At 40.3% G+C, this 18,327-nt stretch overlaps 1 protein-coding gene across 1 annotated transcript in view; it reads right to left on the bottom strand.

Moving 5' to 3' along the window:
• The window catches only part of ABCF3 (ATP binding cassette subfamily F member 3), a 1,867,236-nt gene that overhangs the window by 645,908 nt on the left and 1,203,001 nt on the right, over positions 1-18,327 (bottom strand). Inside the window, exon 15 of the mRNA XM_044070185.1 lies at positions 7,685-7,729. Coding sequence (XP_043926120.1) covers positions 7,685-7,729 — 45 coding nt within the window. The remainder of the gene's footprint in view (positions 1-7,684; positions 7,730-18,327) is intronic.

The following is an 18,327-nucleotide window of genomic DNA, read 5'->3' as shown; positions in this document are numbered from 1 at the left end:
TGAACACACCCTCAGAAGCCGGTGCCTGCACAGCGGCTCCAGACCCATCCAAGGTAGAGACAGCTGTAGGTTCCATAGTTTAAGAAGCATCTCGCGACATACCGGACTCCAAATGGGTCTCAGTAGAGGCCTGCGAATCTGAGTTAGCAGGTATTAGAGGTTGCGAAGGTGTCTCACTGAGTACCGGCGGACTGGGGACTACCTTAACAGAAGCGTTGTCAGCAGCTTTGGACATATGCAGTCTGTCTCTGTCTTTATCTTTACGTTTTTTTTTTTGGAAGATCAGTAGAATGGCTTAACGAAGCCATTTCTGGGTAGTTATACGGAGTACTAAACTAATCTGCTGTAAAGATAGCCCGATGACGAATAGTTTGGGGGTTGAACAAGGCACAAAACCGACAGTGAGGGATGTCATGGTCTGGCCTAAGCAAGGAATGCAGTACGACTGAAAATCTTTATGAGGTATTTGCTTTCCACAGGTAAGACAATTGTTAACTTTTAGTGACATCGGTTTGAGCAAAAAAAAAGATCCCCAACGGGGTACTTATCTTTTTTTTGAAGACTTCGGTTCTGAAACTGGGAGTTGGCCGACCAGCACTTGCGAAATGCTTCTGCTTCGGGCACCGCATGGCAAGAAAGACTGATGTAACAGTGTCTGCTGCATGTTTTATACCCCTGACGTCATGGAAGAGGAGACAGCATCTGATGCAGGAATCCAAGACTCAGGTATTCAGGCCAGTTGAGGGCTACCTGCAGGCAGATAATCCAAATGTGATGACTGCAACAGTGAAACATGAAGAATTGTCAGGGTTTGAAGAGAAACCATCCAAAAATAAGGAACCTTGAGAAAGGTGTTGGAGCAAGGAGAGACCCAGAATGGGTGTCCAAGTGCCCTTCTGATGAACCAGGAACATTCTGGAGTAAAATCCCTTTCCCACTTAGGAAGAACTGGCTGAACAGTTCTCTGCTCCACCAGGGACACAAGAACCTCTGAGATAAGAAGAATCTGCTCTACAGATGGCTGAGAAATCCCTGAAAAAGGAGGGAGAGACTTCCACACCATGAAGTAACTCTGGTGGATAATGGACAGAACCCAAATATCTAAAGTGATGTGTTGCCAGTCTGGAAGACAGAGGGACAGCCAAAAGGACATGGGAGCCTGGTCAATGGTAAGGGAGTGCAAAATGTCAAAGAGAAGCTGATTGGTTAGAAAGTGGCTTCTCAGCAGCAGGAGCCTGGGAAGTCTTTGCAGGAGGAGCCTGCCTTTAGTGGCCTGACAAGGCTGCCTGTGAACAAAAACTGATCTAGTAGGACAGTTCCTCTGCAACTTGTGGACAGGGGGACACAAAAATACATGTTTAAGGTCCTGCAAAGCTTTACCTTTTTCTTGGAGAGACAAACATAGCAGCAGCCTCAAAAAGATTCTTATTATCCAAATGAGCATCCAGCTGCAGATGAAACCAAGAGTAATGCCCGACAACAGAGACAGTGGCTCTGGAAAGGCATCAGCATCGTAGCTACATTTGATAGAATGGTGAGCCACCTGAGAGGCAGAACCCAAATAGAAAAATCAGAAGATTTTCCTACAGCGTAAGAGTTCAAAAATAACTTGACAAGCCTGGGTAATCAAGGCCAGAGCATACCGGGTCATGTAGGTCTGGTAACTGATGGCCCTAAAGGCCAAACTAGAATCAGTACAGACCTTCTTTCCAATCTTTCCATTGTATTACTATCCTTATCCAAAGGCAGAAGCTTGGAAGAGGGCAAAAGTTTAGATGGCTTGTCAGAAGAGACTGGCATCACAACAGGTTCATCAGAAGGACACAAATAAAAACTGACAATCCTCAGGAACCTTATAGAACCTGTCAGGTTTCTTTGGAGCTGGGACTGAGAATAAGGAGTCTTAGAGGAACCTATAAAGATGTCTAATAAAGCAGCCAATACAAGAGGTGCTGCAGAAGGTATAGACGTGTCCACCTGAAGCAATAATACCTCTTCAGGATATGAGACACCTGAGAAGAAAACCACTTACAATATTCCATCATTCTGGCTAGTGCGTCTCTGAAAGAGAACTGGGAAAGTAACTCAGGGCTAATGGGCTCCTCTTCATCAGAGCGATAAGTCAAAGGAGAAGGCCCTTCATCAGACTCAGAATCCTCCTCCAAGGAATCAGGTTCCCAAGGCCTTTTGGAAGGAGTAGAAGTCCAAGGCGAAGTAGGGATAAGAAACCCCTTGGGGAGGTTTCAGGGCCATAAAGTATTAAACAGGCTCCGAGTAAGGTAACTGCATCCATACAACTTTATGCCTTACATCCTGTGTGGGGAGTATACATGTGATGTACAGTGCATACAAGATCTAAAGGCTTTGGTATACTGGGTAGAAATTGGTAGAAATTGGGTTATTTTTGGCATGCAATCCCTAAGGTGAAGAACACTGAAAAAGTGATGGGACATATAATGATCTCAAGTTCCATATACAGCTGAATAAAACAAAACTTATATGCTGAAATTTAACACAATGTATACCACTTATATAAAAAAAAAACACCAGTCAGTACAAGATCTGATAATCTAGTTTCCAATAAGAATATTGATGGCTGGATTGACAAGTTAGCACATGATCCATATTTCAGGGAATCACTGCTCTGACAGTCTAAAGGCCTGAACATTGTAAAAGAAATTAACTTATAAAGCAAGTGTCCGGTGTTGTCACTTATGTGCATTTTCCCATCAAGAACATTGTCCTTGTATAAAAGCACCTTACTCCATCTAATAATCTTGAGGTAGTGCATATCATGGGCTTTGTCTCATTTGTTCTACTGCAATTCATTGTGCTCAGAGTGCACAGGCTCCGAACACGATTAACTGTAGTTTGTGCAGAACTCTGAATTCTCTCTACTAACAGGAGTTTATCATCATATTTACACAGACTCTCTGGCAACTTGCACTCAATACCTGTTCAGTCTTGTATAATGTACAGAGCTTTGTTCTTGCTTTACTTGGTGCTTAATGACCAGAGCTCTCCCTTACCTTAATGTCAAGAGCTCTCCCTTACTTTTACAGGGCTGCTAGTCTAGAACCATACCTCCATGTGCCCTTAAGTTGTTGAGGTTTCCAGTAGTTTATTCAGTTAAGCAGGTAAATGGACTAGTGTCCTTGTTCTAATGGGTTGTTCTTTAGAACAAGAACACTTGTCCATCTACCTGCTTAACTAAATAAATTAGTGGAAAATTCAACAAGGTGTCTACTCCACCCACAGGAAGCATATAAAAGAGAGAGATAGAGAGAAGGAGGGAGTCTCTCCTAGATCTGCTAGCTAAAGTGATTTTATCTGGACTAATCCTTTATATTCTTTTTCTTGTTAGTCCCGTCACCCTCTTGGTCACAGGTGGGATACCAGACTTCACTTGAGTGCTCTGGATTACCTCAGTTTCCTTTTATACATATAGGGGACAGAGACAACATTTGAAACTGATGGAATCGTGATAACATTTCTGGAACGTAGTAAAAAAGGACATTTATCTGTGGAACATTTATCTATTTTCTAGTAATAATTTACTCAATTTAGGCATGTCATATACCTTGTATTAATTCTTAAGCAATTTATTTACATGTCTAATTTGTTATAATTATTTGAACTGCAGATGCTTTTGTTTTATTTTTTAAAGACTGTAAAATTGTTCTTAAAATGTTTTGGAATAATTACTGTTTAGACAGGGATATTATTTATATGGGAGAAGGGATGCGGTATCTGCATATTTGGGTAAAATAATAACATAGGATATCAGTATAATGAGAGATGAAAAATTCAAAAGGAGAGGTAAACACAACTAAACAAAAAGTACTGTATTGTAGAATGTGGAAAATATATGAAGTATAAGGGCGGAAAATAAGAGAATGGAAAGTAAAGAAATTTCTGGAATGAGTTAAGAAAGAATTTTAAAAATCAGTAATAACACTTGATTTTTAAAATTCTGATTCAGTATCAGGCCCATATGGGACAAGGGTATTTAATGTATAAGAAATTAATGAACTGGCAGAGTATTTTATAAATATACTGAATGAATGGTTTGCTTATGAAGAACTTAGTGGGATATTAAAATTTACATGGAAGAAAGATGAGAAGAATGAAATAAAAAAAACTGAGACCCACCACGCTAAATAATGCATTATAATTTTCTTATGGGAATAATACAGAAAAGAATGAAAGGAAAAATTAGGGATATTATGGAAGAATGTATATATGATATACAAGGGAAGGGATGTCAAGAATTACTACTGGCTGTGATGTTGTAAAGTAAAAGGAAGGATGTAAAACCTATGGTAGGGTACATTAGCAAGGCATCTGACACAGTAGGACACGATGTTATGGAGAAGTATGGAATAGGTAACAGAATTAGAACAGTGTGTACGCCAGCATATCACAATAAGAGTAAGGGAGAGAGAATTAAGTGAATGGGTAGCTTGAGTAATGAAATATGAAATGTGGTGTAAGATATAGACATCCCATGAGTGGAATACTGTCTATACTGGTGATGAATACGAAAGTGAGTGAATTAGCTTATAAAATTAATGATGTTATGTGTGATGCAAAAGGAGATGGTGACACTGGTAGTTTTGACTAACAGACAATACAGGCATAGTTCCCAAGAAAAAATATGGATAATAGAAGTGCTGGTTTGTCTGAAGGGATGTTTAAAGGAAACTGGAATGACCTTAAGTAAAGATAACAGTAAGGGTTTGGGAAATGTGGTGAAAATTGGGGAGGGGAGTGTATTTTTCAATGAAGAAGTGTCTTTGCTTGAAATACAATTTGGAAAAATTATACAGTTATGACACAATGGGAGGGTCTAATAAAAGAAATGAAAGAAATATGTCTTCTGTGAAGGATGCACAGATTAGCATTCATGAAAAAGGTTTATCTGGTGACTTCAGTATTAATTGGAAAAACAGTGTACACGTCAAATGTTTATAATCCCAGTAAACTATGAAAAGGAAATTGTGCAGTTGGTGTTTCCTTTCATATGGGGTTCAAGATCAAACCCAGTGAAAAGAGGTGCTGTATATGAGTGAAGATAAAGGGGGATTGTGGTTACTAAATTCTTTAAACTCGTATAGAGTATTAAAGTGGGTAAAATAAGGGAATAAAAATTTGACAGTGAGAGTGTTTAAACATAAGTATAAAATATTCTGGGAGTTGATGAGAAAAAGACTATGTAAATGAAGAAATTAAAAAAATTCAATAAAAAAATAATACTATGGGAAATAAAAAGTGGTGATAAACAAAGATAAAAGGATGTAGTAGAATAATGTGATGAAACAATATTATGTAAATCCATGGGAAAATTTACCAGAAATTACTAAAGGTATTAAAGTATGGAAAAAGTGGTGTACCAAGATATTACTGTGTCAGGATTTCCAATGGACACTGGTAATAAGTTACTAGTAAAGGGGAATATGCCATATTAAAAGAAAGGTGTAAAACAGTGAGTTTATTTTGTGGGGAGGAAGAGAAACAGCATGTTTATTTTGAAATGTAAAAGAGTGGCGTAACTCTGGAAAAAGTTGTGTGAAGAAAAATTTGAGAATACTAATGAAAAAATATAGATATGAATATGTATGGATATTACAAGAAGAAGAAGGAATACACAAGAATGGCAGATTATTTTATATAGCATAGGTTATTTGGAATGAAATACTTAATAAAAATTGTTTAGCATGAAATGGACTTTAGCAGACATACTGCAAAAAATAAAACTATAGTTGTTGAATAAGGAGTGGGAGGACAATTATGGAACAATGGCAAGGAAGAGGTTACAAGACAAATGATATAGTAAGAAAAACAAATGTGTAAATGCTTTCCTGTAAATATGTATTTAACACAACATAAAAAACATTTAAAATTACCTCTACTTTTCTCGATAGGTACCATGAGATCTTTTATTTTCATCTGAGCTACCACCAACTAAGGCAGAAGGGGCCTTGATTTAATGTCTCATCTGAAGGATGATAGACTCAGGACTGCAGCACCCCCCTTGTGCTGTGCTGAAGTGACAGCCATACATCTACCTGATGTGGACAAAACTCTCAGCCTTCTGTACCAAAGGCGAGTGTGCCACTTGTACCACTGATGCTACTTTGTATAATTGTTTGTTGATTAAATGAGAGAAAATTATTCATAATAATACCTCTAATATGCTACCATGGGGTTGCTGGTAGCTCTGAAGGTGTGGCTCAAGTCCTTAGGTTAATAATTCAATCACCTGTTAAAGTCTGCACCTTTGGAAAAATACTTACATGGCGCCTATGGGATTCCTCATGCTATGCAATTTTATGAGATTCCTAACAGCAACATTTTTAATTCACTTTTATATTTATAACTTATTGTAAATCTGACTCTCCAGAATGTACTTACTAATGTTGCTGTCAATATAGACATTTGTTATGATACATATAGCACTTAGCTAAAAGTACTAGAATACACTGAACTTGAACCTCCCTCTTACCGTGGAAGTTGGAATATCTCAGTCTGTTCCTTTCATCCTGAGATCCCTCCTTCTCCTACCCCACACCTTACTCTTGTCCACGGTTTTTCATCCGCTTTGTGTGATGTCTCTGGGGAACAATACACCATGCTGATACATTAGCATTTCCCCTTTAACTATCTAATCAGGTGGGATGCTAACCCTAGATTCTGAATCTGTCCACTCTTTCACACCTGTCATGGGGCATCACTCTGCTCTTTCTTATTTATACATTCCCACTTGTGGTTTTCATTTATGGAGAACAATACTCCTCCCCCTCCATCTCACCCCTCTACCATACCTAAACAACCTACTTTGCATATTTAATACCCATCACCTCTCATCATTAGCCCTCAGTTCTGTGTTACCAATAATACCCAATCTTCCTCCAGAACGAGTGTTTGCAATTCTGGCAGTTTCCTTCTCAGACTCCTTGCAATACATAGTACTACTACTCAACCATTTTAAATCTTCCTCGTTTGTTCCTCTGTCACGCTTTGTTTAAAATAGCTTTCTCCTGTTTCTAACAATGCTCCTCCAAAACACTAATGTTGCAATTATGAGTACCAAATGATTTATCATATCTGCCTTCTTCTTCTCCCATACTTGTAACTTCTACCAAAATAGGAGGGTTACACTGTCAGGAAATGCATACATACAGGACCTGCTGATCAAGTATGAAACTCTCTTTGGCAACCTTCCAAACACTGTTCCCCTAACAGTATGAAATACAATTCTATTTTGTCTGCTAACCATCAATGCACAAATCAGTTAGCCCAGTCTTACAAATATCAAAGACGTTAGCAATTTTTTCAACTCCAAAATCAATTCTGTTCACTTTTTAAAATCCATCAGCTCCTCCAGACATTCTGCCACTGTCCAGCCTAATGTCCTCTACTTATGGAGTCTTTCATTATTGCATCTTCTCCTGTTGCTCATTTAACCACTAGTGCATTTGTCTGGTTCTACCTTGTATGAATGCAGTTAGCATGAAAACTCCACTCTATTTCACTTGGTTTGTTCAAAGTTGTTTTGTACTCATGGTGGGGAACCTGACCTTATATGATGTTGATCTCTGAAAACTACAGCAACAGCTAGGCACAAACAAAAATACATTAGCGGAGGTTCCGAAACTCTAGAAGACCGTACAAACATACTTACTTCAAGATAACTTCAGTATCCTTATCGACAGGTTTCAGTTCAGGTCTGATAAAGGAAACAAAAAGAAACATTATCAGTGTTTTTTTTCACAATGTTCAGATTTCAGCAACATTCCTGCTTTCTGACACCCATTTTGTCTAGAAGCAGACAGCTTACTTCACAGTTTGCATATGAATAGTTTATCAGACTGTCCATTCTCAGCAGAAGCTAAATAACTCATCTCTGTAAATATATGCATTCTTCATGTCAAATACATAGTGATACATACATTAGTGGTTAAGCTTCATTTTTATTTTGTGACCCTTCACTGCTTTTTTTTGGCTCAGACTTCCTACGACATTACAACCAATTAAAACTACTTCACTTGTAAGAAATATTTTATTTTTGCATTTGTTTTCCATTGGAAAAGGCCCTCTGCCCAAGGTCTGTCAGACCAACTGAAATCTTAATGCAAGTCCTATTCAATCAACTGGGGAAAACACAAGGCAGCTGTGCCTAAATTTTCTAACAAGTAAGAGAATAAATAAATAAAAAAAAAAAAAAAAAAAAAAAACTAATAAGGAAAGCTTAGGTTATCTCTAGTGACAGAACACAAAAGAATTTAGATATGAATGCTGTCTTACCATCACTTTTATTTTTTGTCAATCTTCATCCTTCAATAATGACAGAAGCATGTCAGCTCCGTGGCACAGAGTAGTGAAGCACTGACAGACCACAACCCATACAACCTAGGATTCACTAGAGACCTGGATGCTGTATGGGCCCCCGGTAGAATGGCAGCAATAAGAAGTCAGTGCTGGCTCAGCCATACTAGTGGAAAGTAGACAGCCTTTCTTGGGGTTGTATTATCACCCAGCAGTGAATGTGACAGCAGCAAACAGACCACAGTGAAGGGATGTATAGACAGCACTGTAAATCATATCCAAAGTTAGCAGTCTGAAACATGACACGTCCAGGAGACTGGTGTTACAGACTAAACAACACTGCTGTTGGGAATTGGGTTTAGGACTTCTAAAACCCTGAGGTCTGCCAGGTTGATGGCCTCCTCTAAAAGAACCTCTCCCAAACAGAAGGTAACGAGCTAATAAGATACAGGAGGGCTGATGGCTGGCAGGCAGTGGGAATATAATGGATATAAAAAGAAAATAAGGGCTCAAGCATTACAGCAGGTGTTAAGAGGCGGACACACACATACATGCCATGGCATGTACATTTTTTTCAGGGCTTTTTACTGCAATGGAAAAGTAAGATAATGGCATGCTTATTTTCATGTTTCTTTAAACTTCCTACGTCAATTCCTAATTCTTATCTCAGCAGAGTGCTTCCACTGCTACACTAAATACACACACACACACACACACACACACACACACACACACACATATATACACACATATCTTACACACACACACATATATGTTGCCCTGTTTTAAACAGGATGGAGTAGCTAGCTACCTGCAGAATTATGAATGCTCCTGAGCTGGAGAAACAAAGGGCGGCATTTGAACACACCTTGCTGTAAAGCTGCTGCCAGCCAGGTTCATGTCACACTACATACCTGTTGCTGAACGGTAAGTAATACGAAAAGGTACTAGCTCCTGTACTCTCAAGACAGTAGCTTTAAACAGCCCAGGCTACTAGGACTATTTTCTACAGCATTACGTAGTGCAAACTTTGTAACTTTACTTTAGTCAGCAATGGCAAACTTCTATACTTTTTTATCCTGTAATTCCTGATATCAAAGAGGCTATGGAGAGTTAATTCTAGAAGGTTTCTGTGTCATATGGTAACAAACCCCAATTTGCAGCCATCTACAAATTTTGTCAGTCAGTGCTCTTGGCTCCCTGCTTGAAGATCTGAGAAATAAAAACAAAAATGAGATGCCCCAGCAGTAAGCCATGAGGAGCACAGATGGTCACTTTCATACTTTCTGATTAGGTTCCTGCAACTTGCATTGTATGGGTTTGTCTTTCAGTCAGTTTGGCAGCCATCTTACCAGATAAAGGTAGAATGTTAAAGAATTATGTTTTTGCATGTTGCCAGCATGGGGGATGGTGTTAAGGTCTTTGTCAGTTCCAGATACTCAGTGTGCAGTGCATGGCCACCATTTACAGCCTTAATAACTCTCTTGAAGAAGTTTACCAGATTAAAAACACAAGATCTACTCTTCACAAAATCAAACTGTTGGGGTCAAATCTAAAAAGATTCTTGGTATCGCAGTTTATGAGGTAATTTATAAAACATCACATGGCTTTGTACATCAAGCCAGTAAAGTTAACAGGTACGTCATTACCCAGGCTGGCGGTAAGTCGATCCTTATTGGAAGGGTATCACCACTGCAGAGGACCCACTCATCAGGAACAAAACCAATAGCTAAACCTTAGTTTAAAATATATGCCTGCAAGGGAAACACAGTTAACATGTAGGTATACTGTTGGGCCCCATGACGGAAATTGTTTTGGTAAGCACTTTCAGTAAATAGTCTATACAGACAATTGGTGGAGTAAAGGATTGAGATATATTGGGGCAATGAATGGAAGTCTTGAGAGGGATGAAGCTGGCAATAAATTTGTCTGCAAGGATTTGAGGTGTTCTTATAAACAGGTTTTGAGCAATGTAGAATATTTATTTACGCTTTCTAACACAACTAATGAATAATTTATAATTATCTTTTGTTTCAGGGGCCAGCCTAAGTTCATGGGCTCCATCAGTGGATCTGACAGTGTTTTTCAGTTTTTCCTGTAATGTTTTTATTACACTTCAGAAAATAGGTTTTGGCTCTACAGAATACTTTAAGGAGTTTATTTCTTTTATTGTACAGTTTACTTATTTTGATGGACCACCAGAGTGGTTTGTTTTTATAGTTTTTCAGATTCTTTGTTCCGACAGGAACTGCCAGCTCTTTTCATTTTTCTAAATGGCTGTATAAATCCTTAGTAAAAACCTGTTGCTGTATTAAGGTCAAGTGAAGTCCAGTCGTGAGTTTTGATATCTTGTCATGGAGTAGGTTGAGGTTGGCATTTTGTAGACCTTAGATGTACCTGGACTTACTGAAGTAGCATTTAAAGTTTAAAGAAGATTATCAAACATTTATGGTCAGACTTCATTGGGGAAGGAGATACGAGTAGTGGAAGAGAGAAGCATATTTGCCAAAATCAAATAAGGAATCCTATGCTTTCTACAAGGTTTATTTATCAGCTGCTGAAGGGAATTTTTATCAGCTGGTGTTTCTACAAGGTTTATTTACCAGCTGCTAAAATATTATTATTTATTTATTTATATTTTTTTAAGTCCAGGGATTTTTCGGCATATCATATATTGGACATATTGGTGTCCTATTTTACTGAGAGGTAGTTAAAGTCATCCAAAATAAAGGAGTTTTTGTTAATAGGGAGATCGTTTAGAGCAGTGAGGAATCTTGCATTGTATCAGTAGATAAAGGTTGTCTGTAACAAGTTAATAGTGATAATTAAAGCTTAACTACAGACATCAGTAGTTCAATGAGTTCAGTTTGAGAGCATCTACAGATCTGTCTTAAGGTCATTATTGTGCTTGGCAAATATGGAGACTCTACCAGAGTTGCCATTGAGTTTGATATCACAAAAACACTAAACTTTGCTTTTGAGGCAATTTAAACCAAGCTTCACTAACTACACAGATATGGATGTTTCTGAAATACACGAGTGCCCCAAGTCCAGGTAACTTATTGTGTTGAATTCTGGCACTGCAGAGAGCCACCTTGATCTGACTTCATGACTAAAATGTTAGTTACAATGGAATGTCCATCAACTGGACTCTGACTAAAAAGGCACTGGGGCAGCAAAGGCTTTAGCCAGTACGCAAAAGCTTTGAAATGAGAGGTACAAAAGCCATGGTTAGTGAAGCAAGCTGCACAGCATCTTGTCCTATGCTGACAAATACTGGATCCACCTGAAATGACACCATATATTTTAACCAGTTATTGAAGCAAATTATAGATACATATATTTGTATCTAGGCATCATTTCAGATGAAGGAAATCCTCTACTCAGGACTACTGTCTTACTATATTTGTAACATGCATGGAAAGTTCTGATATGTCTCTCTGTATATCCCTCTAGGTTTTACAAGTCAAATCATTCATCTCCACATATCATTAGCATGTTATAGTTTTATCTGTAAAGAGTTAGGTCCTTACAGCTCTTGCAATATCAGAGATCCCAGAACCTAAAAGACAACTTACTGTACTTCTCTAATTGTCCAGCCTTGTCAGTGATAGGGGACCGTTGTCAGGCATACCCACTCGTCACTAAAAAATGTCTACTACTGCTCAAAGTGACAGATTTGGGGTGTTTTTGCTATGAGTGACTCTATGGGAGGAATGCATGGGGTGGATGAATGACCTGAACTTTGCTGAGACTTGATCTTATTAATAGGAGGTATTGAAGAGATTGTTTTACGGTCTCAGCATAATTAATTTTGGTATGAATAGAAAGGATCATGGTGGAGGTGTATGAAGCTCATAGGGAAAGTTTGGAGGTGAAAAAGTAGCTTCCAGATTAATTAGGTATTTGATCATCTCACAGATAGAATTACTAGTGCTGTGTAAAGTTCATTATCTGAGAGTATAAGGCAGTTTCTTCACTTGTCTTCTTGTTAAGATCTTACACAATTACTTCCTAACATTAGATGTCCTTTTTTCACTGTTGCAGTATTCATCACATGTGGGATCTCCTGCCAAGGATAGTTGAACGTTTGGCCAGTATACCAAAGCCTTTTCATCCTCCCAGTGTCATACGTCAGGTGTTATACTCCCCATGCAAATGCAGGGCATAAAGGTGATGTACAAACGCTCAATACTCTGAAATGAAGTGCCCCAGGAGAACTTGAGCAGTCCCACGATAAAGAACATGTACAATCAAGGGGAAACAAGAAGAAAAAAAGAGCAAAAAAAACAACGACCCCCTTGGCCAACAGTGTTCCCAACAGGGGAAAAAAAAAAAAAAAAAAAAAAAAAAGAGAGAGAAAAAGGGGGAAGAGGGAGTGAACACTGCACAGTGAAAAGGACATCTAGATTTTACACAACTGTACTATGTCCTTCCATATCATTGTTAGAGTATTCATCGCGTGTGAGATTACCAAAGCTACTATAAAGAATAGGAGGAGGAAGGCAGACAGAAACCCTCCAGAAACCCATGATGGATAGCCCTGGCTCTAGAAATAACATCCAAATAACATCCGTTCAGTAAAAGTGTGGACTGAGGATCAATTAGCAGCTTCTAGGATGGCTTTAGCGTCTAGAACCTTGAAGAAAGCTACAGAAGAGGCTACTGCTCTTGTAGAATGAACTCAGACTTGAGCAGAAAGTGGTTTACCATGAAAGGAATAACAAAAATAAAAGTCCTTAGAAATCCAGGAGGAGATGGCTTGCTTAGAAACAGCTAAACCTAATGAGCTGGTACAAAAAGAAACAAAAAGCTGCTCAGATTTGTGGATAGCCTTTGTCTCATTCAAATAACATCTGAACTGCCTATGTCAATCCAAGGTGTGAAGAATCTTCTAACAGATTTTGAAAGAAAAAAGGAAGGGAAAGTACAGTTATGTACACCTACCATAAATGTAGATGTTCGAGTGTCTTCACTGTTGCAGTCACGACTGTAGGGTTCTCCCCTGCCGGCAGGCAGCCCTCGGTCGGCCAGAATCCCAAAGTCTGGGTCCGGCGTCGGCTGTTCAACCATGCTCCCTGACGTCAGAGTGCCAGGAGTACAAAGCTGACAGCAGACACCATCTTCTCCAGTTTTTCTTGCCCCAGATGTCAGGAGTCCCAAAATAAAAAAGGTCCCATAACCTTTGCAAATACACCTCAGAAGAATGGTGAAAAAAGGAAATACACAAAAGTAAAAATAAGAGGGGACAGGAGGGAGGGAAACCCAGACTGCAACAGTGAAGACACTCGAACATCTACATTTATGGTAGGTGTACACAACTGTACTATGTTCATCGTGTTTCACTGTTGCAGTCATGACTGTAGGGTAGAATCCCAAAGCTGAAAGAAAGGGAGGTGGTCATAAAGAGGAAGGGGCTGCTAAAAGGCCCTGCAAGACTGCAGAGGCAAAGCCTGCCCTAGACTTAGAGTAGAGAGGTAGATTGTAGTGCTTAGAAAATGTATGCACTGAACTCCAAGTTGCAGCTTCCAAAATGTCCTTGGTAGGAACTCCCCTGAGGAAGGCCGCAGAAGTGGCAGCAGCTCTGGTGGAATGAGTCAATATACACCCTGGGATTTGCTTTCCATGGTGAGAAAAACAAAATCTGATTCCATGAGCAATCCATTTAGAAATGGTCTGTTTTGAAATGGCTTTACCTTGGGAACTTGAAGCATAAGAAACAAACAATTGATCTGATTTTCTGATGTCCTTGGTTCTGTTCAGGTAAAAACATAGCTGTCTGTGTACATCCAAGGAATGTAAGATCCTTTCCCCTTTATTTTGAGGAGTGGGGAAAAAGGTTGGCAAGTGTATAGTTTGATTTAAAGCCACCTTGGAAACCACCTTAGGCATGAAGGTAGGATTAGTCCTCAAAGATACCCTGTCTTGATGAAAAATAATATAAGGTTCCACAGCCATAAGAGCTTGTAACTCTGAAACTCTCCTGGCAGAGGTTAGGGCTAACAGGATGGCTGTCTTCCAAGATAAAAACTTGATGTCAGAAGAGGCAGCAGGCTCAAAAGGAGGCAAGGTTAGTTTTTCCAAAACATAGTTGAGATCCCAAGCAGGAGTAGGAGGAGATCTAGGAGGTCTTAAGTTCTTAGCTCCTCTGAGAAACTGCCGCATGAGCTGGTGGGAAAAGATGGGAGGGTCTGTATTATAATGAGCAGAAATAGCAGAGGCATGTATCTTAATGGAAGAGAAAGAAAGACCCTTATGTATGAGATCTGTCAAGTAAAGTAAAATTAAAGTAATGTTAAGAAGAGGAGGATCAGAATCCTGAGCCTGCATCCAGGAACAAAATCTTTTCCATTTTCCTGCATAAGATTTTCTAGTGCTAGGACGTCTGGCTTCTAAAATGACATCCATAACCTGCTTGGGCAGTAAAGAAGAAATCAAAGGCCCTGGATTAACCAGGCTGCCAAGCTGAGAGTTCTGACATGAGAGTGTAGAACCTGACCCTGATGCTGGGACAGAAGGTTCGGAGACAGAGGTAAAACCCAAGGGGGGTCCAGGCAAAGGTTTTTTTTAGAGTTGGATACCAAAACTGCCGAGGCCAATTTGGAGCCAGCAAGATTATCCTCTTGGGCTTGTCCTGTTTTATCTTCAATAAAACCCGTGGAAGAAGAGGAAGAGGTGGAAAGGCATATCCCGAGAGGTTCCTCCAACTGAATGACAGAGTGTCCACTTTCCAAGCTTCTCTGTGGAAAGTCCTGGTGCAAAAAGTCTGTAGTTGATGATTTAGATGGGATGCAATGAGGTCTATGTGAGGACATCCCCAGACTGCTGTTATCATCCTGAATATCTTGGTGTCCAGCATCCACTCGTGTGGATCCGAAAGATTTCTGCTCAGGCTGTCTGCCAGGAAATTTTGTTTCCCTGGTAGGAACTGAGCTTGAAGATCCAGATTGCAAGCTAGAGCTGTGTTCCATAGATCCATGGCTAGTCTGCAAAGGGGGTAGGAATGAGATCCCCCTTGCTTGTTTACGTACCACATAACTGTGGTGTTGTCTGTCCGTATTAACAGTTGTCCTGGTTGTAAAAGATGCCTGAAGGCCAACAGAGCTTTCTGAACGGCTAACATTTCCTTTAAATTGATATGTAGGTGCTTCTGATCCTTTGTCCAAAGGCCCTGCAAACAATTACCCAGAAAATGGGCTCCCCAAGCATAATCCGAGGCACCCGTGGTTAGAATCTGAGAGGCAGGAGGTAGACGGAAGGGCTTCCCTTTGTTCAGAGCACATGCCCTGGACCACCAAAGAAATTCCTTTTGAAGGCAAGGAAGGAAGGAGATCAGTATGTCTAAACTGTGGCAATGCTGAGACCATACACTTTTTAGGTACCACTGTATTTTCCGCATGTGCAGTCTTGCATATGGTACGAGAAGGATGCAGGAGGCCATGTAACCCAAAGCCTGCAGGAATTTCCTTGCAGACAGACGAGTTAAGGTTGCCAAGGTTCTGAAAGTTGAAGCCAGCTGTAACTGTTTTTCGGATGTCAGAAATGCCATCTGGGTTGTGGTGTTTAGAAGCGCACCCAGAAAAGTTATCTGTTGTGATGGTGTCAAATTTGACTTTTTTATGTTTACAGAGAATCCCAGGAACTTGAGGAGGTTCTGTACAAATTCTAGATGCTGGAGTAAGACATCCTTGCTGTGTGTCTGAATTAGACAATCGTCCAGATAAGGGTAAATTTGAATTCCCTTGAGTCTGCAGTAAGCTACTACTGGAGCCAGGCATTTGGTGAAGACCCTGGGCGCAATAGATAATCCAAAGGGCAGCGCAGAGAATTGAAAGTGCCTCGATCCGGCTTTGAACCTGAGGTATTTTCTGCGATCCTGTCTGATGGGAATGTGTAAATATGCCTCCTTTAAATCCAAAGTTACCATCCAAGCATTTTTGGACAGCATTGGAAGTAGCTGCTGTAGAGTAAGCATCTTGAATTTTGGAATCTCTAGAAAGGTGTTCAAGTCCGACAGATCCAGAATGGGTCTCCATGAGTTTTGCTTCCTTGGGACTAGAAAAAGCCTTGAATAAAAACCTTTTCCCATCTCTGAAAGAGGAACCAGTTCTATGGCATTCATAGCCAAAAGAGCTTCCACCTGGTTTAAGGCCTCCGTCCATTGATGCTTTGGAAGGTCTGGCCATCCGCTTGGCCTTGGCAAGTTATGAAAATGGAATTTGTAACCTCTTAAAACCACATCCAAAACCCATTTGTCTTGGGTTATTTGAGTCCAATTTTGATAAAAAGAGAGAGTTTTCCTCCGAGAGGGGCTTCCAGGCAAGAAGTTCCTGTAGCCCAACAGAGGGAGTCATTGAGTTTGTTTCCTTTGAGATTGTGACCTGTCCTCTCCTCCCCTAGGGGTGGAAGCAGTCCACTGTCTTGATCTATAAGCAGCTTGCGTTTGAGGCCTCCCTCTGGAACGTCTATATCCACCCCTCTGAGGCCTGTCAGAAGCGGGAAAGGACCAATTTTTAGAAGGCCAATTCCTGCTAAATCTAGGAGGCTGTACTTGTAAGAAATCTTTAACTGTTTGCATGGATTTCGCCTTATCCTCCATCTTTTTAATTACCTCTTCAGCTTTAGATGCAAACAAAACATTATGCTGAACAGGAGTATCCAATAATTTAGCCTTTATTTGTTCAGGTAAAGTTTGTTCCTTTAGCCATGCATGCCTTCTAATGAGTGTGCCAGAGGCTGGAGCCCTACAAGAAGCCTCCAAGGCATCAAATCCACAGTGTAAACCATGCTTCCCAACTTGTTCAGTGGCGTGCAATAAGTCATGTAATTCCTTATCTGCACAGGCAGAAATGGAAGTAAGCTTCTGTTTTAAGACAGACAATAGAAATTGCTGGTATTTAAACATATGAAACCGACAGTTTAAAGCCCTAATGGACAGAGTAGCAGAAGTGTACACCTTTTTGCCCCATCTTTCTAAGGATCGAGAATCCTTTTCACTAGGAATGGGATTTTTGGCAGAAGCGGCCTTAACTCCCTTGGGACCCTGAAACATGGTTTCAGGGTCAGCAGAAGGGTTCTTGTATAAAAACTGATGGGAATCAGGGACCCTGTAATATCGATCAGGCTTAACAGGAGCAGGAGGAAAAGAGTCAGGGGTTAAGTTAGCCTCCGAAAATGCATCATCCACAATATCCAAAACAGGAGGAATAGCCAGGGGTCTATGTTGGGGAAGAAGAAGAAATTCCCTCAGTCTTTTCTTAGATTCTGAAAACTCCTGTCCTTCCCAATGGAAATGTTCCCTCATTTCATGCAAGGTTTCCCCAAAAGAGAAATCCTCAGGGGGAGAAGCAGAAGGAATGGATTCTTCAGCATCAGAATCCTCATAAGGAGGGAAAGAATATTCCTGATCAGAAAAAGAAACTGAGGAAACAGAAGCCTGATCAGAGGAATCATAAGAAACGTCCTGCCTTGGCCTTTTGTCTGGAGGGGGATGAGAACCCCTAATCATAGTAATTAAATCCTCCGCCATCTTGAGTAACTGTTTCTGTGACTTAGGAGCCGGTTCAGAAGAGGCCTGTGTTGAAGTCTTTGATTTTGAAGCAGTCTTTGCCTTTGTCTTTGGCTTTGCCTTTATTAGTAGCTGAGTAGGCCTGAAAACCCGTTAGGAAACCGGTACCTGCACAGCGGCTCCGGACCCATCCGAAGGAGCATTGTCCGAAGGTCCTGCAACAAATATTTAAAGGCCTGGTTGGCTCCTCATGAGAGTCCGTTTCGGCCGTCGGTTCTGAAATGGCCAACGACAGGGGCTGCAAAAGCACCTCACTGACGACGGCCGAACCTGAAGCTGGCTCCACTTGTGCGCTATCACCAGATTTGGATCTCGGAGGCCTGTCATTATCCTTGCGACGCTTGTGAACTCTGGTAGCCGGGACTGTATCCAACGACATTTTGTAGTTAAAGCGCCTACCGAAGTAATGAAAAGCAAAATCGTACCTTCGC

This window comes from Protopterus annectens, chromosome 4.part1, assembly GCF_019279795.1.
Source record: "Protopterus annectens isolate FY-2018-M chromosome 4.part1, PAN1.0, whole genome shotgun sequence".
Lineage (NCBI taxonomy): Eukaryota > Metazoa > Chordata > Ceratodontiformes > Protopteridae > Protopterus > Protopterus annectens.
This window is presented reverse-complemented; position numbering and strand designations above follow the sequence as displayed.